Here is a 27,874-nt window from a genome sequence, read left to right as displayed (position 1 = left end):
TGTTTTTATCTATATTTGCTTCTTCATAAGACACACCTACCAGTTGATGTGAAGATATAAACCTTTTTGGTGTGTTTTCCCTTTTTTATATATTTTCCTTCTTCCTTTGTTTATCTATGACAAGTCGCAATAAACTTCCAACAATTGAATGGAATATTTTCATTGATGTAAAATAGTACATGTATTTCAAGTTAAAAATATTAACAGTGATCTTAAGTAATATTTTATGAATACGGAAAATTGTTATTCAATGAACGTATGGGGTACAGGAACATGTTGTGATGCAATAATAAAACCTATAAATTTCCATACGAAAGTTATTATTGTTATTATTAGAATAATGCTAAGCTGAAAAGAGTTCCACAGTGTATAACCATACCATCGGATTACCCTGAAAGATGAAATTAACAGGTGGTAGACGATAAAGTGCATTCTGAAGTTTCTACCCAAACAAAACTAAACGGATATATCTATCTATCTATCGATCTATCTATCTATCTATCTATCTATCTATCTATCTATCTATCTATCTATAACGATCTTGGATCTGGTATTGACCAATCACTCTAGCTTCGTTCACAGTATTTCAGTTGAAAAAACTCTCCTCTCAGACCACGACATGGTACTCTGCAATTTTAATTCCCGACATATAAAAACCAAACCAGCCAATCCCACTCCATGGCACTCATTTGACAACATAAACTTCCACAAAGTCGACTGGGGAGCAATCAGAAAGGATCTGTCTTTCATCGACTGGTCTTTTACTCTCAATTCCACCCATATTGAGACCGCATGGCAGCACTTTGACAACATTGTCACCTATACATGCTCTAAACACGCTCCCACGAAATCTACTAACACAAACAGAAACCAGCTCCCTAAAAAGAAAAAAAACACTCATCAGGCGCATCAAAAAACTCAACAAAAAAATCAACCAATTAAAATATTCCCACATACAACATCCACATTCAACAACAATGAAAAGGCTAGAGCTGGAAAAACTTCATCTGCAGACCGACATGAAAACCTCCATTGAAAATCAAAGAGCTGTGGAGGAACAGTGGGTAATCAAAAACATCAAACAAAACCCAAAAGTGTTCTATTCTTATGCAAATAAGCATAGAACCACTGTCTCACCCATTGGGCCATTGATTGATGATAACGGCATTCCCCAACACGATGCTAAAGAAATGGCAGAAATACTGCAGAAACAATACTGCTCTGTCTTTAGTGTTCCCACTGATATTGACGTAAGAGAAGCGAACGAAGTTGACTCCCAACATAAAATCTCAGACATAACCTTCACTGCAACTGACATCATAGCAGCAATAAATGAGGTCAAATACTACTCTGCTGTAGGCCCTGATAGATTCCCCGCTAGTCCCCTGAAGGAATGTAGACACCAACTTGCAGTCCCTCTGACCAACCTCTGGAGAAATTCGTTAGACGCAGGTTATATACCGAAACAGTTTCTATCCCAGTCAGTCATCCCGGTTTTCAAACAGGGAAACAGATCCCTCGCACTCAACTATCGCCCAATCTCACTCACCTCCCACATCATTAAAGTGTTTGAAAGAGTGTTAAGATCAAGGATAGCTGACTTCCTGGAGACCCACAAACTCCTAAATGCAAATCAGCATGGCTTTCGCTGTGGCAGGGACTGTCTAACACAGCTCTTACACCATATTGAAGATGTACTCAAAGCCTTGGGAACAGGTTCGAACTCTGATGTCATATATCTTGACTTCAGTAAAGTGTTCGACAGGGTAAACCATAATATCCTACTCTCAAAATTGGCAAATATTGGAATCCGTGGAAAAGTCCTACACTGGATTAAATATTTCCTGGCGAATAGAACACAACATGTTGTAGTTGATGGAGTCCACTCAATCCCAGCAAAAGTCACCAGCGGTGTCCCCCAGGGAACTGTCTTGGGTCCGCTACTCTTCATAATTTACATAAACGACCTTTCCAGTGTCGTACATTACTGCTAAGTGAAAATATTTGCTGATGACACTAAGCTCCAGCAAATCGTCAATGAAGAAGCAGACCGAACTCAACTCCAGTCTGATCTATATGCTGTGAGTCAATGGACAGACAGAAACGAAATGCAACTGAACGAGGGAAAATTTGAGCTGATGCATTTTGGAAGAAACTCCTCACTAAAACAACCATACTCTCTTCCTTCAGGGGAACCGCTCACAGCCTCTAACAATATCAGAGACCTGGGTGTAATTGTTGATGACGATCTCAGTTGGAGTGCACACATCAACAAGAAGGTCGATATAGCTCGTAGGATGAGTTCCTGGATCTTAAGAACTTTCCGGTCCAGAGAACAAGGTGTCATCATACCACTTTCCTCCTCCTTTGTACGGCCACACCTAGGAACTAGGAAGTGATTTACGACCCTCACCCCCACGACAAAACTCTAAGACCTATTATCAGTCACTTATCTCTATATCACAAAACTTTTGTTTTACTATTACTTATATCTTTTTTTTTCTTTTTTTTCTTTTTTTTTCTCCCTTACATCTAGTTAGTTCAGGTTATATATATATATACGTATGTATGTGTGTATGTATGTATGTATGTATGTATGTATGTATGTATGTATGTATGTATGTATGTATGTGTGTATGTATGTATGTGTGTATGTGTGTATGTATGTATGTATGTATGTATGTGTGTATGTGTGTATGTATGTATGTATGTATGTATGTATGTATGTATGTGTGTATGTATGTATGTATGTATGTATGTATGTATGTATGTATGTGTGTATGCACGTACGGATGTGCGTATGTATGTATATGCGCACGTATGCAAGTGCGTATGTATATATGTGTGTGTGTATATGTGTTTATGCGTGTGTGTGCGTGTGTGCGTGTGTGTGTGTGTGTATGAGTGTAATAGGACATGTATGTTGAAGTGGATAAGCATATATGAGTATATAATTTAAAGTTATAAGTGTGAATGGATACAACGTTTAGGTGCAACTGTGCACATATAACCATATACATATACACAAGTACACACAATCATATAGACACACTCATAAACTTATAACCTTAAATTGAGGTTACAGAAAGGTACACAGAAAAAAAAACAAGAAGAGAAACAAGAAGAGAAAAAAATGTGTGTAGTGGCTAACGATACCATTCATATATATATATACAATATAGTCTAGTTTCCAAAATTTTTCTAAAATCTTTGGTTGATGGAGATATATAATCAAAGCAGGTACCAATATGCACTTCTACCAATCGATAATGCTGGTTTACATAATTGAGTTTATGTACTTTCAGTTGGTTGGTTTAACTATTTTTCGTACCTTCTCAACGCCAATCACTTCAAGGAAAAGAGTGAATAAAGAATATCCAATTTTTTATTATACAGTCATTAAAGTTCTTCCATTTCCTCCTACGTAACTTTCAGCCGCTATCAAGGTGCATTATATGCATCTTTTAGTGCACTATGTTGCTGCAATCCAAGGGTTTCATCAGGGCAATTTGACCGTTATTTTGATGTCTTCGAAATGGCAAATAATTTCAACGGAAAATATTCTCTTTTATTTTTTTTTTTGTTTAATGAACCGCCTGGTTGTATCGTTTTAAAAATAGCTCACGCTAATTTTTTGACCCTACTGGTCAAAGGAAGGAATTAACTTCCGTAAATGTAGGTTATACTACTATTCATCACTTTGGTTTCCGTAAGATCAATTTACTGTAATTAATGTTTGTAGCGTTGTCACCCCTAGCTCATTCGTTTACTACTACACCTACTACTCCTATAATTTTTGCTTTTATTACTATGACTTATATCTTTATTATTATTATTATTAACTACTACTATTATTATTAGCTACTAAGGCGACGAGCTGGCAGAAACGTTAGCACGCCGATCGAAATGCTTAGCCGTATTTCGTCTGCCGTTACGTTCTCAGTTCAAATTCCGCCGAGATCGACTTTGCCTTTCATCCTTTCGGGGTCGATAAATTAAGTACCAGTTACGCACTGGGGTCGATATAATCGACTTAATCCGTTTGTCTGTCCTTGTTTGTCCTCTCTGTGTTTAGCCCCTTGTGGGTAGTAAAGAAATAGGTATTTCGTCTGCCACTACGTTCTGAGTTCAAATTTCACCGAGGTCAACTTTGCCTTTCATCCTTTTCTTCACGGTTGTGCCCCAGCATGACCGCAGTCTAATGACTGGAACAAATAAAAGGTAAAAGGTACTAATATAAGTAGATATTTCTCAATTACAGTTCATATAATCTAATTTAATTTTACGGATATCTAAATTAATTGTTTAGCATATTTTGCTCTGTAATATATTTATTATCAACTATATTATTAAATCAAATATTAGTTTACATTGCTAGTTTTATTTAATATTAATCATTATGCAATTATTTGTACTTATTGTACAAATCTTTAGTCTGATGGACACAACGACTACTCTTTCACGTCTGTGGTTAATCAATTTAAATTTAGATGTTACCTTCATTATAACTATTGCTATTAATGTTAGTATTATTGTTTTAATTACTTAGGTTCCTATTTACATTTTTAACATTATCGATTGCTTTGTTAATCTTTTTAGATAGCAAGTTTACCGTTTTAAATCCTTCTGAGTGGTTACAATGAATTATTTCTCTTATTTCGTTTACTTTACGGGCTACACTTGTAATAAATTTACTTGTATTGTTATCAATTTGAAATTTGTTTACATTATTTCTACTCTCGTTTTCGTAGAAATTATTCCATATATAGCCGCGTTTTATGCGGCTGTTGTTTGTGCAATGTTCTTCGATTTACAGAAAGCTATTTTTATTCTGTGCGAGTTGAATGTCCTTTAGTATTTATTGTTCTTGGAAAAATGTATGTTAATTGCTGAATAAAATAGTTCCGGGATTTTATCGCTAATTTGTTTCCTGAATGATATGATGAACCATTCTCTATAACTTTTAAATCCGTTTTTATAGAAGTTAGTACTTTTTTATGCGTGGGTATTGTTTTTTTATGCGATTTATTTAAATGTACCATCTGTTTATTATTATTTCTATTACTTTATTTATTTTACGGAGATGTACTCGCATAGCAAGTGATTTGATCTGAGATCGTGTGCTGGAACGAAAACAATTGCAGCGTGGAAGGTATTTGTAAGCCATTTAAGAAACACACAAAAGCCGTTCGATTCACTTCAACATTTAAGTTTAATTTGTCAAAATATTTTCGTCGCTTTAAGACCGCGACCTGTTCACTGACAAAAATCCGTGCTGCATCTGAGAAAGTAACAGTTAGTTCGTCATATATATATATAATTAAACTTAAATGTTGAAGTGAATCGAACGGCTTTTGTGTGTTTCTTAAATGGCTTACAAACACCTTCCACGCAAGCAATTGGTTTCTTTATTTTACTATCTTTATTTTCAGTATTTTTTATTATTGTCATGACCGTTTGATTTCTATTTCTATTTTCATTTTTGTTATAGTGTCTTATATCCGAGCTCTTTTTAATTCGATTTGATTTAACTATCATCGGACCTTTTTTTTTATTTCTTCTCTTTAATTATTGTCTATTTTACGAACCACTTTTCCTTCAATATCTAAAGAATTTAAATCCCTCGATGAAGCCCTTGATGGATTGTAGCATCATAATGCACTAAAAAATACGTAAGATGCACCTTGATGGCGGCGGAAACGTTACGTAGGCAAAAAGGGAAGAACTTTAATAACAGCATAATAAAAAAAATTGGATATTCTCTGTTTTCCTTAAACTGATTCAATATATTTATATATATATATATATTATGATAGGTAAAAAAATACAAACTGTGACAAGAACGCATAACACTTAGAAGACGATACAACAAACACAGACAGGACATTCGAAGCCCTCAGTCTTCAGTCAAGAACCGGATCATCGTAGTAATTTCGGCTGATTAATCTTGAGATTACTAGATCCGGCCAGCCTTCCAGGAAAAACTAAGCAACGAGCATTAGAAAAACTAAGCTAGGAGCGTAGATTTCCTGGAAGAAGGATCGAATGCATACGAACACAGGGACAGCAAAACGGACGGTGCCACACGAATATAAAAAACAAAAAACAATAATGAAATACAAAAACATGAAATACAAAAGCAATAAAGGTAAAAACAGCAGGTGTCTTACGACTAATAACAGTGCAAACAAGTTTGGCTGGCGTATTTTGGAAAAATTGCCTTAACGGCGAACAAGGACAACGATGTTGTCACGGCGCTGGTCAGAGGCCGAAAGGCGGATTTTGGCCAGCAGTCACGTGACGGAGAAGAGAGAAAAGAAAAGAAAAGAAAGGGAGGCAAAGGAAGGAAGAGAGAGAGAAGAGGGACGAAAGCAACAAGGGGGGGAGAAGAGAGAGAAAGAAGGAATTAGAGAGGGGAGAAGGGATGGGTGTCAAAGATTGACCTGTGAGTGCAAGGCAAGACAAAGAAATGGAAGGGTGGGGGAAGAGTAGACCAAAGAATCAGAGGCAAGAGAAAAGGAGGATGAGTAGAGAGAAGAGAGAGAGAAGGGGACAGATCAACGTAGAATGCGAAGTAAATGTAAGAGAGAGAGACAAACAGAGTGTAGAGTCGTACCAAATTTACAAGAATATGTGCTCACATAAGTGTTAAGAAGGGTACGTGACGCCAGGAATATATATTATGATAGGTAAAAAAAATACAAACTGTGACAAGAACGCATAACACTTAGAAGACGATACAACAAACACAGACAGGACATTCGAAGCCCTATATATATATATAGCGACGTACGTACCCTTTGTCTTATATGTAAGTATATATATATACAGGGTGTCCCAAAAAAATGTATACACACCTTAAATAATTGTAAATTTGGGGTTTATTATAATTCGAATAATTTTCAACATGTAAAAGAATTTACAAATATCATTCTATTGTCTTGTTATCGCATGTTCTCAAACTGATGTCCGTTCTGCTCCAGACACTGCTGACAACGCGAAGCGATGGAATGGCGCACATCATGGAACAATTTCCTTGGGATATTCGTACATTCATGTTCAATGGTTGCCCTCAATTGAACGACTGTTGCAGGTTTCTGTGCGTAGACTTTGTCCTTTAGGTATCCCCATAAAAAGAAGTCTAGTGGTGTGAGGTCTGGTGAACGTGGAGGGTATTCGACAAAACCTTTCCGTCCAATCCACCTGTTTGGCAAGATCCCATCAAGAAAGGATCTAACATCGCGATGGTAGTGTGGAGGTGCCCCATCTTGCTGGAAATAAAACTCTTCCTGTTCAAAGTCCTCTCTAATGCTTGGCATGACAGACTGTTGCAGCAAGTGTATACATTTTTTGGGACACCCTGTATATGTATATATATATATATAATATATATATATATATATATATAGTGTAATAAATAAAATATATGCATACATACAAACATATATGTACGTACCGACATCTACATGTATATATACATGCATATATAATATATATACGTACAGGACACCACAAGAAGATGTAAAAATCAACAGAAACGAAAACGGAAAAGCCATTTTGTTACAACAGAAGGACAGAGACGTGGAACAAGACGAAACGAAAACGGGAAAAACAATTATGTACAGCAGAAAAACGAAGTACAGGACATGCTGCACAAGGAAAAATCCCCTTCATCAGCTGTCGCTAGCAGACATAGCGTGTTTCGAAGGCAAGACAGGACACGTCTGGTTCGTGCTAGGCCTTCCTACGAGAGAATTAAAATAAAATAACCTCGTAGAGGGGTAAAACGAGCAAGAAAAAAATGTAACACAAAAAGGGACGTAACAAAGAACTGCACAAAAAAATACAAGAAAAAAATAATACAACATTAAAGATACATGTACAAGAAAATACAAAACGAGAATTAAATTACAATACGAGAAATCAAAATAAACAAGAGAACAAACGAAAAAGACGAACGAAGGCCTTTGTTCTGGCGGGGACGATATATATATATATATATAATATATATATATATATATTATATATATATATATATATATATATATATATATATATATATATAATATATAATTAGTGAATGGAAGAAATGGAGTTGAACGAAGATTGTACAGAATTCCTTTTATTACATTCTACACATGTTTCAAAGGCCACAATTTTCCAAATTCTGGTTAAATAAGGATACCATATTGCAGCTTTCTCTTCAGGAAAACCAGGAATTACGTTGTCAGAACAAAACAAAACAGAGGCGCAGCAAAGCAATTCGAACGAGGACGCTCCTTAAAAGCCCATGGGTAAACTGTTTATCAATGTACGTTGAAATCGGGGGGTTGGTGGGGGCCGACAACGTACATTGATAAACAGTTTACCCATGGGCTTTTAAGGAGCGTCCTCGTTCGAATTGCTTTGCTGCGCCTCTGTTTTGTTTTGTTCTGACAACGTAATTCCTGGTTTTTCCTGAAGAGAAAGCTGCAATATGGTATCCTTATTTAACTAGAATTTGGAAAATTGTGGCCTTTGAAACATGTGTAGAATGTAATAAAAGGAATTCTGTACAATCTTCGTTCAACTCCATTTCTTCCATTCACTAATTATATTAAACTTCAATTATCCGCACCAACGCACGGTTGCAACACCATATGGTCTTATCTCCAACCGTGATTTTTCTGCTGTGATTTTTGCTACCCAGGTATCGGTTAAACTTTTGAATAATCTGTAACAAGAAAATTCATCTTTCCATTTCAACAAACATATATATATATATATATATATATATATATATATATATTATATATATATAATATATATATATATATATATATAATATATATATATATTATACATACATACATACATCATACATACATACATACATACATACATACATACATACATACATACATACATACATACATATATATATATATATATAATATATATATATATATTATATATATATATATATATATATAATATATATATATATATATATATATATATACGGCACAGACGTATAAAATAAATGCCAGATTGATATACGTACTGAGGTCAGTATGAAAAATTTTTGAACGTGATATTTTTTAACATGGCGGCAGTCGAAAGACTAAACCCAGTAACATAATGTTTAAAGACTTAATGGCTTCAAATTTATGGTAATGGATTGCTAACCACAAGATCATGAGTTGAAAACCTCGTATTGAATTTCCACTCTGTACGATAACAGTATAACGAAACATACAGCACCGATAGTTGTTGTTGACAAAAAACGGCAGTAATTTTTTATTCAGCTGGTTACACGTATTTGATTGGTTGAAATTACCGAAATACGACAACTTTAACACGAAATAACTTTGAAAATAAAAAATTTTCTCAACAACACTAAGAGCAGAAGTTTTATATGACACATTCTACCAGTTTGAAATTGTTTAGTTACAAAAAATTAATTTCTCGATCTGCCGTTCAAAGGGTAAAGATCCATATTTTAAAGTTATCGAATACCCGAATGAATTTTTTAGTAATTTGTTTTATTTTTATTATAATTTTTTTATTATTTTTATTATTATTAATTATTTTACTTTCATTGTATTTATCATTATTATTATCATTGTTAATAAGGCGACGATGCTGGCAGAATTTTAGCGAGCTGGACAAGTTGTTTAGTGATATTTCGCCAATTTCTAAGTTTCTGATTTGAATTTCAAATTTATATTATACAAAATATTTTTAGCAATTTAATTTAATTTTATAATTGATTTTATTTAATCTACACCTCTGAAATTGTTCCTTCTTTCAACAATTTTTATTTCTATTTATTTTTATTCTATATTCATTCTTATATTGGTTATTCAATACACCAGACACACAGTTTTGAATATATACGTATGCGTATATATGAATGTATGCATGTATGTAGATATATATACGTGTATATGTTTATAGGTATATATGTATGCGTGTATACATGTGTGTAATTATGTATGTATGTTTGTTCCTTCTCGAGCCATCCCTGGCTCATAAGGGCCGGTTTCCCGGTTTCCTTGGTGTATAGGTTCCCCACCTGTACGGGACGCCAGTCCGTCGCAGGTGAGCTGCAAGATTCAGGAGGAAAGAGTGAAAGAAAGTTGTAGCGGAAGAGTCAGAAGTTCGTTATTACCTTCTGCCCGAGCCGCGTGGAGCTTAGGTGTTTCGCTCATAAACACACAGATTCGAACCCGCTGCTCTAACCACTAAGCCATGTGCCTCCACAAAATATTCCTTCTTGAGCCATGCCAGGCTCATAAGGGCCGGTTTCCCGGTTTCAGTGGCGTAGAAATTCCCCATCTTGACGGGACTACTGTCCGTCGCAGGATTACTCATTTTTGCCAGCTGAGTGGACTGGAGCAACGTGAAATAAAGTGTTTTGCTCAAGAACACAACGCATCGCCCGGTCCAGCAATCGAAACCACAACCTTACGATCATGAGTTCAACACATTAAACACTGAGCCACGCGCCTCCACAACTATGTATGTATATGCATGTATCTATGTAGGTATGTTTATGCAAGTCTATTTACATGTGTGCGTATATGGGCTTGACTATACACACATAAGGGTTTTGCAGAATCTTATCTTTTCTTGAAGGCGGCGAGGTGGCAGTAACGTTAGCACGCCGGGCGAAATGCTTAGCACTATTTCGTCTGCCGCTACGTTCTCAGTTCAAATTCCGCCGAGGTCGACTTTGCCTTGCATCCTTTCGGGGTCGATTAAATAAGTACCAGTTACGCACTGGGGTCGATATAATCGACTCAATCCGTTTGTCTGTCCTTGTTTGTCCTCTCTGTGTTTAGCCCCTTGTGGGCAGTAAAGAAATAAGAATCTTATCTTTTCTTTTTCTAACGACTTGATACTATTAGGAACGCTATTTTCAAATACCACCCTTTCTCTCTTCCTCCCCACTACTTATTCTGATTCTTTTTGTTCTCTTTTTTCTTTTCTTCTTTCTCTAACTGGCAACAACAAAGTTGTATATTAGAATACATTCTTATTGTACGACAATCAAGTCATACAATAAAAATTCCAATATCAAGCGGCCATCACATTTTGAAGCGCAATCATAGGAATAGTTACATTCCAAGAATACTCCATGCACCCTATAAGGATGATCTGGATAGAACAGTGGTACTTGACAAGGCATGTAGAAGGTACTCACTTTCCAATATAGATTCTTTTGCGTGATAATACTACATTAAAATTGAATGGTTCAATTCACCGCCAGAATGGCATCTACTTGGGAACTGAGAATCTGTATCATGTTAATTTACCAATAGTTACAGTATGGTGATCAAAAGGCTTAAGTGCACCACCCTTTTCTTTACAAAACTGGGCCTGGTCCCCGCTACCTTGAATTGCTGCGACAATCTGCAATATAAGTGCCTACCTTGACGAGATTCGGCTAAACGGGTGGATTGGACGAAGTGGCTCAGTAGAACAAACCCCACCGCATTCTCCTGACGTTGCACTGCAAGACATTTTATGGGGATACTTGAAGATTACAGTACAAAATAGGCAACGGTCGACAAATTGAGACAGCCTTTGAACAAAGACATTGCTTAGCGTTATCAACAATGCTTGAACCTCAACACTCATCAGTTTGAAAACAAGCTTTCGTAAAAAGATTAATCTCTGTCTATGGATTCCATTAAAATTTGAAAACGAAATGAATTTTGATAAACTTATTTTAAAATCTTTCAATGTGTGTATACATTTGGTAGGGTACACCCTGTATATACGTATATTCATTTTAATTTCCTCCGTCTTTTCCGTCTCCCCTTCCAACTGGCACACCATCACTCTCTTCTCTTATGCTCTTCTTGCTGCTGTTCAGTGACGTAGCCCTGTATCTTCACGGATGTGTTAATTCCATTACTTAACCTGTCTATTATGTGATTTAGTGTATTAGAAGTTTTAACACAATGTCTGCACTACACAGTTATTCTGTTGCCTACTTACTACGTGGTCAGTGGAGGCGCAATGGCCCAGTGGTTAGGGCAGCGGACTCGCGGTCATAGGATCGCGGTTTCGATTCCCAGACCGGGCGTTGTGAGTGTTTATTGAGCGAAAACACCTAAAAGCTCCACGAGGCTCCGGCAGGGATGGTGGTGATCCCTGCTGTACTCTTTCACCACAACTTTCTCTCACTCTTACTTCCTGTTTCTGTTGTACCTGTATTTCAAAGGGCCGACCTTGTCATTCTCTGTGTCACGCTGAATATCCCCGAGAACTACGTTAAGGGTACACGTGTCTGTGGAGTGCTCAGCCACTTACACGTTAATTTCACGAGCAGGCTGTTCCGTTGATCGGATCAACCGGAACCCTCGTCGTCGTAACCGACGGAGTGCTTCCATCCACTACGTGGTCGAACATTTCAGTCTTTTCTTTCTGATTACCTCAATTACGGTATTATGTAAGCAGCTTTCCTTAAAGAACTATTCTTACGCCTCTCTCATTAAAATAGACTGTAAAAATATTTATTTTACTAACCTCTAGTTTACGTGTATTTTCGGATTTCAGGGTCCATTTTTTTTGAGTTTCAGACTATGATCAGAGAAATAAGGTGGTTGTACAACTTTAAAATGTATCCCTGGCTGATATTCTATCGGTTCCAAACGGTGATATCCTATCGGTTCTTAGTTTTCCAAACACTATACTTGCTAGTGTAACCTTACATGTGGCCTTCTGATATATGTGCAGAGAAGAGGACTATACAGCCCGGCATGATTAACTCCAGAACCATTCAGTGTGACTATTTCCTTTACTAGGTGATATCGTCTTGCATTTAGTACGACTTATTTTCATAAACCATTTTCCGTCCAAGACCGTCGATGTTAGATTTTTTCACATATTTCCTCTCTTTATAATTAGCTATAAATTTTTCCTAGTCGTTCTTCGGTTAAAAAACAAATCTGTCTCTATGACATTTCAGCTTCACTCACTCCCTATTTCTATCGCTACCTCACTGTTATCTATTTACCTTTCTAGCACGCTTTTTACACGAGCACATACTTCAATCTCTTTTCCTCCCTCCCTCCCTCCCTCTCTTTCTTTCTTTCTTTCTCCTCTCGCATTATTTGCTGCCTCTGCTTGCTTGGAGACTTAAGCCAGAAGAGAAGTTCAAATTGTGTTTGATCTCTGTTGTTTTGCTTTGCTTGACATATTTTCTCTCTTTCTTGTGAGTTATAAAAACGATTATTCTTCATATATTTTTCTCCACAAATTATGTATTTCGATTTTTCTTTGCTTTTGGTCCAAATATGGCCCCTACTCCCTATTCCTGCCAACACTTCCCAAAAGATCCACTACGATAAGCTCCCCTTAATCACTAGTACCATCAGGATCAGCCTCATTATGAAACTACCTCCACAGGAGCACAATTTTCAAATGCATATCTGTATACATCTACACACCGGTTCTGTACTTCAGTACATTTAAACTACATTAGGTACTGGTGACAGGTCGGTGCAGTACTTCCAATCCAGTGAAAAAGATGACTGATGACAGATATCAATAATACCTATTTCTTTACTACCCACAAGGAGCTAAACACAGAGAGGATAAACAAGGACAAACAAACGGATTAAGTCGATTATATCGACCTCAGTGCGTAACTGGTACTTAATTTATCGACCCCGAAAGGATGGAGGCAAAGTCGACCTCGGCGGAATTTGAACTCAGAACGTGCTAACGATTCTGCCAGCTCGCCGCCTTTGACAGATATCAATAATACCTTCAGACATGCAAGCAAGATTTCATACGTTACTGCATGAAGATGCTGAATACTTCACAAGCATAACCTAGAAATGGAGTTAGTAGATTATTAACCGTAATTGTCAGATTGCAGCTCTCCGATGAATCAAATCCTAAAATGGTTGTAAGTGGTGTTCCTTTATACACTCCGGTACACTGCTTTAACGACAGATTGTATACTAAGCAATAACAAATCTAGACAACGGGTCATATACTAAGCAGTATACTCTGAGTATATGAAAAAGGTAGATGAGTATTACGCCAGCAACCACAATGTTCGGTATAGCAGTATGCCTTTAATACAGACAAGGTTTCTTTACAAAGCTTTCTCTGAGCATACTCTCATGGAAAGTGTTTTAGCAAGTACAGGGAACGTTTATTTATTTATTTATTTATAGTTTATTATTTTCCATGGCAGCACAACCACCCCAAGCGACTTGCTACAGTCCACTCAGCTGTCAAAGGTTAGTTGTATCTGTATTTCAAAGGACCAGCTTTATCGCATTATATGTTACACTGTATCTCCTTAAGAACTACTTAGAATGTAGGCGTGTCTGTGGAGTGCTCAGGCATTTGCACGTTAATTTCACAAGCAAGCCGGTCCGTTGATCGGATCAACGGGAATACTGGTCGTCGACACCGAAGGAAGGTCAACCCGTCTTTACGTCTGTCCCTTTAAATCAATTCTCATTCCATGGGAAGTAACTCTTTAAACGTGACGGTTGGATTACCTCCCTTACATGCTTTTCCCATAAAGGTGTGTATAGGTTCGTTGGCAATATATAACCTGTATCCGTTGGGTTCTACATGTTTTTTTCACTCTCGCTCTGTTATTTTTTTGTATTACTTTCTGTTGAAGAGCGTTGGCACGAAACGTAAAATACCTTTTTAGTTTTCTCGAGCGTCAAACTAATACATTTGCTTGTTGTTCACACACCTGTCTTCGTCTTTTGTTTTTCTATAAATGTCAACTACATAACACACACACACACACACACACACACACATACACATATACACACACTGGGCCTAAGGCTGTATTTTGCTCGTATCGTTTTTGTCCATCGCCTTAAATTACAATTTTTTACGTATTTCTTCTCTGTGTCGTTTTGACGGTGCGAGACTGAGTGTTACCATTTTGGTCAATAACTGATGAAGAATTAGGTGGAGCCTGTGTCTTATACGTAGATGTTTTTTATCTGTCGTTGTTTATTTACAATGCATTTTTTCATTTATTAAGTAACGGTACGCAACACATACTCAACGTTTATTAACAGTAAGTTCATATACAATATATTCTGTGTGACTCTACTCTTCCTTTTCTCTCTTGCTGTTACTTCTATTTCTTGCCTGTCCATTTTCCCTTTTTTCTCTCTCTCTCGTCTTCTCACTTGTACTTGTAACCTTTCTCCTCCTCCGTTACCCCTTCATTTCTTCCCTTATTTTCCCTCAACATTCTCTCTGTTGCTCTCTCTCTCCCTTTCTCCTCTGCCTGCTGCTGACACGTGCCCCGTGGGTAGTTTTCCTTGATTCTCTCTCTTTCTCACACCGGCCGCCTAGCGATTCGGTCGCAAAAAAAAAGTTCTGTCTTACTATTTGTTGTTGTCTATATCCTTCAGGATTCTTCTAAGCAAGACCGGATCTAGTTTTTTTTTGTTGTTTTTTTTTCATTCGCAAAATATGCATTTTTTAAAATGAAGTAAAAAATCTGAAAATCGGCTATAATAACGCAGCCTTTCAGTCTCATTGCTTTGAAGGTATAATGTTGCGGAGAAGAAAAAAAATTGGTGAAAAGAGTTACAGAGGTTTAAAATCGAAAAAAACTGGGTACCTTTAGCCAATAGCGAGACAGAAATTTTCTTTAAGGTTATACCCTGTGAAATTTATAGTTTGGCGTTTGACCTGTTCATTGTAGGTTTCTAAATAAACAGAAATACCTAATAAAATCAACATGTATCATCTTACTGTTTCTTTTGTTTCGTCATTGATTGTATGCTTTTATCATTTTTTTTTTAATTTCTTATATTAATATATTCGCTGCATGTGTTTACTTTATGCGTACTTCAGTATTATGTATACCTGCCATGTATTCATGTGCATCATTAATATATACGCGCATGTGTGTGTGTGTGTGTGTGTGTGTGTGTGTGTGTGTGTGTGTGTGTTCCTTTGGAAACAATTCAAATTTTCAGTTCTGTATTTAAGAGAGAGGAATTATGTACATTATTTACATTTGACGGATATTTGTCCTCGTCTTGTTTGTTATTATCACAACGTTTCGGCTGATATGCCCTCCAGCCTTCATCAGGTGCTTTGGGGAAATTTCGAACCTGGGTTCTCATTCCTAAGGTATTTTTCGATGTTATTATTATTGTTATTGTTATTATTATTCAGATCACGGGCATATGACGTAGTGATTAAGAGCGCGGACTACTAACCCCAAGATTCCGTGTTCGATTCCAGGCAGTGGCCTGAATAATAATAATAATAATAATAATAATAATAATAATAATAATAATAATAATAACAACAACATCGAAAAATACCTTAGCAATGGGAATCCAGGTTCGAAATTTCCCCCCACACAGCTGATGAAAGCTGGAGAGTATATCAGCCAAAACGTTGTGTTAACAACAAACAAGATGAGGACATATGTAAATATATATATATATATACTCTTTTACTTCTTTCAGTCATTTTACTGCGGCCATGCTGGGGCACCGCCTTTAGTCGAACAAATCGACCCCAGTACTTATTCTCTGTAAGCCTACTACGTATTCTATCTGAGGTGGGGTTTTTGCCGAACCGCTAAGTTACGCGGGACGTAAACACACGGGATCGGTTGTCAAGCGATGGGGGGGGGCAAACACACACACTCATACACATACACACACACACATACACATACACACAGATTACTTTCACAAAACAAAGCATTTCTTTTATAAAAACAATTTTTACTTCGATGCATTTTGCTTGTTCTCTTAAGTTTATAGTTTTAGGGTTAACGTGTGAATTTCTTCTTACCTTCTGTAATTGGTATTTTGACTCCTGTTCTAAATAAAACTGTACTATTATTTTTACACATTTTTGATAAATACTAGTGTTGGTTATCACAGTTAAACTGGTTTCGATATTAATTTAGTAAATTTTCAGTAGGAAATAAACTTCCTACATTTGCTTCAAATATAAGCCTCACCCTATAGACTCATATTTATTTTAATAACAATGCTAATAAATATTAATTAATACGCTGCGATGTTTTAGCTCTGATGGGGTACGGCAAGAAGTGCACATCGTTACTGCAGTGGGGTTCTAATTGGAGGTCACTCTTTAACCAGCCCTATATTTATGAATCAGTCTTATTGATACTATTTCCCTGACGATTTATTTTTAAATATTTAATGCCTCTCCTTCCCTTTTGTCTCATCCTCTCCATCATTCTTTTACGATGATGAGGGTGCCAGTTGATCCGATCAACAAAACAGCCTGCTCGTGAAATTAACGTGCACGTGGCTGAGCACTCCACGGATATCTGTACTCTTAACGTAGGGATCTTCAGCATGACACAGAGTCAAAAAATAGAGTGTGACAAGGCTGGCCCTTTGAAATACAGGTACTACTTGTTTTTGCCAGCTAGGACTGGAGCAACGAGGACACGGTGCCTCGCCGGGAAACACACTCTAAATCATTAGAGCAGTAATGTATTTTTTAGGAAGGCAAAAGTTATGGACGGTCATACAGTGACCATGCGTTTCGCAGCTACAAAGCACTTAACAGTATAAGCAACTCATGTTCATGTATGTACATATTATAGATAGAGCGATTGACCATATATCCAGAACAAAGTCGACCTCGGCGGAATTTGAACCCAGAAGGTAACGGCAGACAAAATACGGCTACGCATTTCCCCCAGCGTGCTAACGTTTCTGCCAGCTCGCCGCCTTAATGTTCATGTATGTATAGTTCTCTGTTTATTTGTCTGTGTATATAAGTATGTATGCATACATATGTACAAAAGTGTGAATGACGGTGGAAGTCTAGTTAGTATCTTAGCCCTCTCAGCTTCATTCTTCTAATTATCTATTTCTTCTTGTATTACTTCTCGTTCTTCTTTTCTTTACGCTTTTTCATCTCATTCTCTCCCTTATCATTCTTCTCCTTCTCCCCAACTACTTCTTGTTCTTCTGAGCCTTCTCCTTTTCTGGCTTCTCTGGGTAGAGAACGCACTTGATTCGGATTCCACCCTTACCTCACTTCCTCCGTAATGCAATCTGTTGATATCTTTTTTTTTTTCCATCAGGGGAAGTAACTCTATAGACTTGATACCTGAGTTATCTCCTTTCACTAATAAGACATTTTCCTTAACCAAGACTAAATGATTGTGTTTTCTCTCTCTCTCTCTCTATATATATATATATATATATATACACATACACACACACACACATATTTATATATATATTTATATATATATATATATATATATATATATATATATATATATATATATATATAATAATAAATATTAGGGAATGAATCCAAAATTACAGGGAAAAATCAGATTTAGGGTTAAATCCAATTTTATAGTAAAATATTATATAATATAATTCGAGACAAAACCACTATTTTAAAACCAAACAAGGAAAGACTTAATCAATACATAAAATTTTAATATAAATTTATATTAAAATTTTATGTATTGATTAAGTCTTTCCTTGTTTGGTTTTAAAATAGTGGTTTTGTCTCGAATTATATTATATATATATATATGAGAACATACGTGAAAGAAAGAAAGAAAAAGATTAAGATAAAAAGCAAGAAAAATAAGAGTAGAGAGAGAGAGAAGGAAAGGAAGGATGGGAGAAAGAGAGGAATCACTAAAAGAAAGGAATGAATGCCTATTATTGAAATACGGCGTTTTTTACAAAGAAACAGCAAAAAAAAAAGGGGTGGTAAAGCAACAGAAATGGAGGTAGAGCGATTGACCATATATCCCAGAACAAGCGAGGTGCTCAACCATGGTCTTGACGGCGATGGCGTTGCCGTGGCGAATGACCAACGACACCCGTTACAGCAGCCATTCCACCCCGTGGAGCTCATTTCTCCGACGGGCCACCGTTAGCCCTATTTTGCGGGGGAAATCAAGAGTAAGGGGTCCGAGAACAACTGATGTCTCGACTGTGACCGGCACAAAGTCATAGCAGCCGACCGAACCCCTATAATTATTGATTTTTCGCTTTTCTCTGCGTTACGGGCGACGACACCTAGGTTTGCAGCTTTTTCTAATTTTAAAAGTATCAAAAATTTGTCCAGCGTTTTATGCAACCGATCTCTCAGACATTGCTGGCCGGAAGCGTATAGCTTCTTTTGTACTATAGGTAAATATAGACCCTGGATAACTCGATGTTGGTAAAAAGAACCAGAATGAAATATAATGAAAAAATTTGTAACATTTTCCAAGAAGAAAACTGTGATAATGAATGGATGACCAGGAAAAGGTTTGGCGTGGAAACCATTAGCTCAGAACTTAATCGTTGATGGTGCCTACAAGATAGTAGTTTAATATTTAAAGCTCCAGATATTCCTAACAGCTACATCTACAGGTAATATTTATTCCCACTTAAATGTGGATATTCTGTTAGAGCAAACTTTACTCTCATATTGGCTTTTTGTGCAAAATGCACATTTGTTTATATCCCTTAGACTCTATCACTACATAACTGACACTCCTTGGATACAGTCATGCGAAATTTCTGAGAATCCGAGTAAGAAGCAAAGTGACTGTCATATCGTGTAGAGGAACAGATTGTTATTGAAATTTACAAGAATCACAGATAAGTTCGATTCCTGGAGATCCGATGAAAGGTCTTGAACTTACAGAATATGTAAGAAATTTTGGGTACGATCATGCAAAAATTTCAGGGAAATTTTCGCACGATCGTACCCAAAATTTCTTCACATAACTTGATTAATAATTCACTATGAACTGTATGGACATGCACATATTCTGTAAGTTCAAGACCTTTCATCAGATCTCCAGGAATCGAACTTATCTGTGATTCTTGTAAATTTCAATAACAATCTGTTCCTCTACACGATATGACAGTCACTTTGCTTCTTACTCGGATTCTCAGAAATTTTGCATGGCTGTATCCAAAATTTCTTCACATAACTTAACAATTCACTATGAGCTATATATGGACATGCACAAATTCTGTAAGTTCAAGACCTTTCGTCGGATCTCCAGGAATCGAACTTTCTTCAATGCAGTTAAACTTACACTCTCATTTGTATCTACCCCTTTTGATGTTTGGGAATCTATATTTACTGCATTTTTTGTAGCTTATTAAAGATGTCCTTGTACGAAACAATTGTACCGATATTTTAATCCATTCTTGTTGCTTTTTTCCTATATATATATATATATATACAACGGGCTTCTTTCAGCCTCCGTCTACCAAATCCACTCACAAGAGATGACACAGGTGGTAGTTTCCCATATATTTACATTTTGGTTGGATGGCACTTCCACGAGAGATTTTGAGCTCCCATAAGGAGGCGAGTGTAGGTTCCATCCAACCGCCTCTCAAGCTTCTTTGATAACGTCCAGGTTTCTGAGCCATATAGTAGAATTGGTTCGACTGTGGCTTTGAAGATTTCAAGTTTGAAGTCTCTACTTAGATTTGATGACCAGATCTTATGCATGTCATTACAGGCTGACCAGACCATACCCTTTCTAGTTAGAAAGTCTTTTCCAGATGATAATATGTATGACCCAAGATATTTATAATCAGAAACCATATTTAAAGGTGCACTGTTGAGAGTGTGGATGATGCAATCACTGTTGGACAGGCACTTGTTTATGTATTCAGTCTTGGCCTCATTGAGGTAAAGACCTACACAATTTGAAGCTTGTTCAAGAGATTGTAAAATAGACTGGGCATTGGAGAGAGAATCACTGATAAGAGCGATGTCGTCAGCAAAGTCAGTGTCTGTCAAGTACTCAGCTGGGTGTCTGGAACTTCTTCTTGGTTTTATTTCAAAGCCCTTGCCAGAGATGGTATCAACTGACATACGTAGCACATAATCAACAACAATGATGAAAAGAAATGGGGCGAGTGTGTCTCCCTGCAGTATTCCGGCTTTGATTGAGAAAGATGATGTTTCTCCGTCAATGGTTAAGATGGTTGAAGACGTATCTGTGTAGAAGACCTTGATGGCAGAAATGATTTTGTCTGGTATCCCATAGAGCTTAAGGATTTCAAACATCTTGTACCTATCTACAGAAACGAACGCTTTAGAAAAGTCTACAAATACCATTGCAAGATCGCGATTAAATGCTTTTGATTCTTCAATAAGTCTGCGTAGGCATAGTATCTGGCTCAGCGTTGAGCGCCCATGTCTGAATCCATTTTGATTCTTTCGGAGCAAAGGTTCAACAAAAAGGACAAGACGATTTAGGATCAGTTTGTTGTACAGTTTTGCAGCAATTGACATTAGAGATATACCCCTGTAGTTGGTGACGAGGGATTAATCGCCTTTTTTGGGTATTGGGATGATTTGAGATTGGTGCCAAATCTTTGGAGCGACAAAGGTGGAAAGTGTGTGATTCCAGAGGTTGAGCAAAAGTGTGTGAAATCTATCATCCTTCTAAATTATAGCTGGGATGTTGTCAGGACCAAATGCTTTCGAGACTTTTAGTTGCTTGGTGGCTGCTGTTAGTTCAAATATGGTAAAAGGGGAGGTGTTGATGTCCAGCGTGTCTGATATAGGCACACTTGGAAGAGTGGAGTTATCAGGGATTTTGGCATTCTTCCCAAGGAGGTTTTTAAAATGGGTTGACCAATTTTCTAAACGCTTCTTAGCTGATCCCCCTTTAATTCTAATTGATGACCCAGAATTTTTGCCTGATAGGTCTTTGATGGATTTCCAGGTGAGATGGTGTTTTTTACTAATGTGCTTTTTGGATAGTTTACTAATTTTGCCATTGATAAAGTCGACCTCGGCGTTCAAGTAAGCCTCATCAAGATTCTTCTTGGCAGCTATGAGTTGGATCTTCAGTGACTGGGATGGAGAACGGTGGTAAGCTAGTGATATAGACTTTAGATGGTTTCTAGCTTCGATGACATTTGGGGAATTAGAAGGTGTGCTCTGGCCCCTACTCTTCTTTTTGGGAAGAGTAGCCAGTACAACTTCCACTGTTGATTTGATGAGGCTGCTGTATACTTCTTCAATGTTCTCAGCATCTATTTCAGAAGTAGACAAAGATTGAAATGTGTTATAGACCTCAATAGTAAATTGTTTGGACATATCGGGGTTAGATAAGACTTCCTCCCAGTCGATTGTTTTCATCGGGTGAGGCTTAGCTTTTTTGGATGAGCGAAGACTAAGCTTAACGGTAGCTGATACAATTCTGTGGTCAGAGCCGACAGAACTAAAGGAAGAGTAGGATCTCGAGTTTTTAACACTATTGCGCCACTTCTTTCGAAAGATGAGGTAGTCAATTTGTGCCCTATCACCAAGTGGGGACTCAAATGTCCAAAGTTGACCTTTTGGTTTCATAAAAGAATTGTTGGAGGTGTAGAGATTAAATTCCTCCAAGAAGTCTTTGAGCATTTCTCCGTTCCAATTAGTTTTAGAGTTGAAAGTAAACTTGGTCTCATCGGGTCCTAGTCTAGCATTCAGATCACCAGCTATGACTAGAAAATTATGGAGAGGTACTTGCTCAATGGTTGAACGAAGGGTTGTATAAAAATTCTCAATCTCGTCTGCCACAGACGAATTATGTGGGCTATACACACATACCAATGTTGTTTTCAGGTTTCCATCTATCTCAAGCACCACAATTCCAGGTGAGATTGACTCTATACTCAAGAGAGTATCACTGGCTTTTGATGAAAGTAGAAATCCGATATATGTACATATATATATATATATATATATATATATATACATATAGGTGCAGGAGTGGCTGTGTGGTAAGTAGCTTGCTTACCAACCACATAGTTCTGAATTCAGTTCCACTGCGTGGCATCTTGGGCAAGTGTCTTCTGCTATAGCCCTGGGCCGACCAATGCCTTGTGAGTGGATTTGGTAGACGGAAACTGAAAGAAGCCTGTCGTATATATGTATATTATATATATATATATATATATATATGTATGTATGTATGTGTGTGTATGTGTTTGTGTATCTGTGTTTGTCCCCCTAGCATTGCTTGACAACCAATGCTGGTGTGTTTACGTCCCCGTCACTTAGCAGTTCGGCTTACAAAGAATAAGTCCTGGGGTCGCAGTCAAATGACTGAAACATGTAAAAGAGTAAAAGAGTATATATACATATATATATACATATACATATATACATATACATATATATATATACATATATATACATATACATATATATAAATATACATATATATGTATACATATACATATATATATATATACATATATATGTATACATATACATATATATATATATACATATATATGTATATACATATATATGTATACATATACATATATACATATATATGTATACATATACATATATATGTATACATATACATATATATATATATATATGTATATATATATATATATATATATATATATATATATATATATATATATATATATATATATATATATATATATACATATATATATATATGTATGTATACACACATACATATAACGATACATATACATACAGACATACATACATACATATATATATACATACATATACATAATATACATATAGGCAATCTTTCGTCTCTAGATCGCCTACATATATACATATATATATTATTCAGTACGTCCAACTTGTTTTTAAAAAAGGGGCAAGATCAATGTTCTTTCTAATTTTTTGTAGCGTGAATGTGCAGAGATTTGACGTTCTTTGCAAAGAATGTATACATTTGTACTCAAATTTCACGAATAAAAAAAATTCAATTTCATTTTGAAACCCGTGTGTGCCCACATCGTATCTTCCTTCTCAGCTCTAAAACGTGCGCGCGCACAAAAGCTCAGCTCACAAAGAACACAATTAAGTGGCGGATCCCACAGCCCCCAAAAGTAAAAAGAAATACAATGCCTTCGGTTATAGGTGTCCCTGAGTCAGGGATGACTTAGTGAGAAATAGCAACAATAACAACGACATAGTAAACAAATAGCAATTAAGGAATCGGAAAGATTATAATGTTGAAGATGCGTTCTACGTCACCATTATTTGTGTTCCAAAGCGGAAGCGGGACCATTTCGTATAAGGAAACTGTGGTAGAAGGGAGCGACAATTACTCGCTTGAATTTTTTTCGCCGTCTCGCTAACGGTTTGCTTCTATATTCTGTTGTTTGGCTTTGCACAAAGTATAACGTAACCATAAATATTATATAATACAACAAGTAGTTGCATGTGTGTGCGATTAACTGCTGTGGAACTGCTGTCTTTTCTTTTTAAGGGATGACTGCTTGTCTTTTCGTTTTCAGGAGAAAAAGCAGGAAGCAGAACAAGTACAAACACATACAAGTTACGCACAAATTATAAACTTACACACACACATTTATATATATATACATACATATATATACATACATATATACATACATATATATAATGCATTACGTCTAAAACCAAATACGTATATGATATATATATATATATATATACATATATATGCATATGTAAGGGCGACTGATCAATTTTGTCATCACTATTCAGTTTGAAATCTCGCGGTATTCGTATTCTTCTTAATATTCTTATTTTTATTATCATTGTTGTTACTTAAAATATCTGTTTCACCGTTACAATTCATCTATGAAATAATCAGATTCGGAAAAAAAAAAAAATGAGAAGCAATAACAACAGGTCGTTATTACACACGAACCTATTTTCTAATTTTTACATTTCTAAATGACACCGCTTTGATTTGAATATCCATCTCATTACCTTATATTTAATTTCCTTTTCGTTTATTGGAGACGATAAGTAGAACACATATCAGGAATGCCCTTGGTGAATGAAATAACATTGCAAAGTATTTCTTTAAAGAAGAAAGAAAAGAATTATAAACGTTTTATGCCGTGTAACACACGTCTTTGATGTCGTGGAGTTAATGCCGGTTGAGCTCATACTGAACATTTACAATCGTTTTGGAAATAGATGGCCCTCTTTGCACAAATTCGTGTAATACAGTAACAAAAAAGTTTGTGATTATTTGATCTTTCTTTATAACAAACTCTTAAAGTCGAACTTACAGTTATACAACTGTAACTTCTATGTGTGTGTATATATATACATATATATAATTATACCGAAATAATACGTAATAAGCGAAACTTCGAAACACACGTATTTCTACTGATTAAAATTATTAATTGATTGTATTAGACAACACAAATGACTTGAAGCAATTTCAGAATTACCACCAGGATCGTAGCTGTTGATGTCTGTCTGTATTTTCGAAATTTGAAATCTGCACCAATTTCCAGAAATCCGGAAGTAAATTGTTGGATAAAGTTCCACGAAACCTCGTATCAAACGTTTTGGAAACCTTGCTTGTACTAACAAACGTGAAGAACATCAATTGTATTCGCTCAAACACGTGTATGTTGTTATTTATAATGTCTATAAGTTGATAGTATTTTCTTTTAAATTGACATTGTGTGTATGATACGTATAAAGTGTGTATATACCTACCTAATTTATATAACCGATTCATCTACTTATTGGTAACCAAAACGTCTCTGAAAACGTGAGTTCGTATCTCGCTTCTGTCAAGGTAATTTTGTTACACCACACACACACACACATATTTGTGTGGTTCTGTTTTTAAAACTGCATAATATATTGTAGAGACCACAACTCGTGTTATGTGTTAAAAACTATATGTATGTAATTCGTGAATTATGCCACGCACCACAAAATTATATGTTGGCAACTTGCCCAAGGGCAGCAGTGAGAAATCAGTATGGGACCTCTTCGCCAATTATGGTGAAGTCGTTGAATGTGACATTATCAAAGACTTTGGATTCGTCCACTTTACTGAAAGCACAGATGCTATGAAAGCTGTTGAAAATCTAAACAATAAAGACTGGAATGGCTCAATCCTCAAGGTACAACCGTCCCACAGTAAAGTACACGCCAAACCTGGAATGGGCAACCGTGGTGAATGCATTCGATGTGGTAAAACTGGGCACTTATGTAGGGATTGCCCTTCAGTTCGTGCTCGAGATTTCAGAAGTGGAGATTTACATGAAAAAACGTGCACCACTTTAAGTAATATTTCTAAAGAAATTAATGCTATGAATGGAAGTATTGATGGTCTTTACTCATTTCTAAGTAGATATCGAGAGAACAGTTACAAGGAATCTCTTGGGAATAACTACTCTCAAACAAATCCCGCTCAGGATTGGCTTGGAAAGAATGCTGATGGTGACCAAAACCGGCGCCAGAACCACAGCAACAACGATAACTACAACAGTAAGAAACAGAGTCCTTATTCCAACAACTACCCACCACCATCTATGGCTGCAAGTCGTTTCCGACACCAACCATATCCTAGAGCCAGTGAGAGACGGTCTGCATCATCTTCATTATCATCGATGTCTGACAGTAAGCGCCGACTCCCATCATTGTCATCCTCACATTCACTATTGTCTTCTCGCCCTGGTCGTAACAGCAATAACCGTGATATGAACCCCTTTTTCCGACCACCACCTGAATATTATGAACGTCGGAGGAGCAAGACAGTTGGCAGCACACAATTTGCTCGATCTCGTGAACATTAACAACAAACAGTATTTTATATAAATTTGTATATGCTAAGAAAGGTGATATGTTTTAAATCCTTCATCATTGAACTCGCTCATGGACAAAGTTTTACAATTTCAAAGTGGATTTGAGTGGGGAGGAAGTAATTATAACTGAAAAATTAAAAAAAAAAAAACCTGCAAAAGAAATAATCAAAATATTTCAAAATGTATATCATTGCTTTAGAATGTGTAATGCATGTTTTAATTTTTTTTTCTTTTCTTAGCAAATCTATTTTAAGAATTTAGAGATCTTAAGTGACCCAACTTCTTAACACCTAGAATCCTACTTAGCAATTTGAATTTATTATACAAGTTAACAAAGTCTAGTAGATTTATTCAGTATTGAACATTTCTTTTTTTCTTTCAGGCAAGTACCACACTGGCCTGACCATTTTATTATGAGGTTATTCCCTTCCAAAACTGGCACAAATGATAACAATTGCTACTACTATCCATTCTAGCATTGAAGAATTGATTTGAATGAAAATGTTGAGTGATTTTGAGGAGTGGGTGTGAGAGTGTATATTTAGTGTTTCTTTGACATGGGCGAGCATAAATAATTATTTAAATTAAATTATGACAACCTGTTTCCGATGGTTTATACAGGTGACATATTAACTATATATGAATGTAATTAAATAACATTGGTGCTTTATGTATGTATCTATATATTTCGACATGTGTGTATATATATGTATATATATACACATGCATAAATTCATACTCTCAGTACAATGGTTGTGAACTGAAGATGTTGGGCTTTTGACCACTTTTGATCATAAGCTATTACTGTCATTGTATTGTTTCTGAGCAAGGCACCTAACTCTAGTTTTTCTAGTTTGTCAGGTTAAACAAAATGCAGGTCCCATATTTAACTACACTATAAATGAGTGGTTAGCAGTACAAAGGATATCAAATTATGAATTTTATTTTTATCCAAGAAATAAACCATCCCACCCAAAAGCTTATATATATATATATATATGTGTGTGTATATATATATGCGTGTGTATTTGTGTATATATTTATGTGCGTATATGTTTATATGTGTGTGTGTATATATATATGTATGTAGTGATACACATACAGGGTGGTCTAAAAGCCACAAAGTCTGGCTGCATGTTGTGATCTGTGAACATATAATAGTTTTAGCCATTGCACTTGGTAACTTTTACTCCACTCAGATTCCATCCGCTAAAGTAACTATTTGTTCATACACATAGCTATATCTATCTATCTATATATATATATATAATATATATATATAT

At 36.1% G+C, this 27,874-nt stretch overlaps 1 protein-coding gene across 1 annotated transcript; it reads left to right on the top strand.

Moving 5' to 3' along the window:
* Positions 1-23,842: 23,842 nt before the first annotated feature.
* On the top strand, positions 23,843-27,542 carry LOC115218029 (RNA-binding protein lark-like). Its single transcript, XM_029787778.2, has one exon. It carries the CDS (start codon positions 25,701-25,703, stop codon positions 26,580-26,582), a length of 882 nt encoding a protein of 293 aa, XP_029643638.1. The 5' UTR covers positions 23,843-25,700; the 3' UTR covers positions 26,583-27,542.
* The last annotated feature ends 332 nt before the right edge of the window (positions 27,543-27,874 follow it).

Source organism: Octopus sinensis, linkage group LG12 (genome assembly GCF_006345805.1).
Source record: "Octopus sinensis linkage group LG12, ASM634580v1, whole genome shotgun sequence".
Classification (NCBI taxonomy): Eukaryota; Metazoa; Mollusca; class Cephalopoda; order Octopoda; family Octopodidae; genus Octopus; species Octopus sinensis.
Note: the sequence above shows the minus strand (reverse complement) of the source record. Positions and strands in the feature narration are given on the sequence as shown.

Excerpts from the sequence above, each read along its gene's own strand:
- LOC115218029 (XM_029787778.2), top strand. The coding sequence starts at position 25,701 with ATGCCACGCACCACAAAATTATATGTTGGCAACTTGCCCAAGGGCAGC.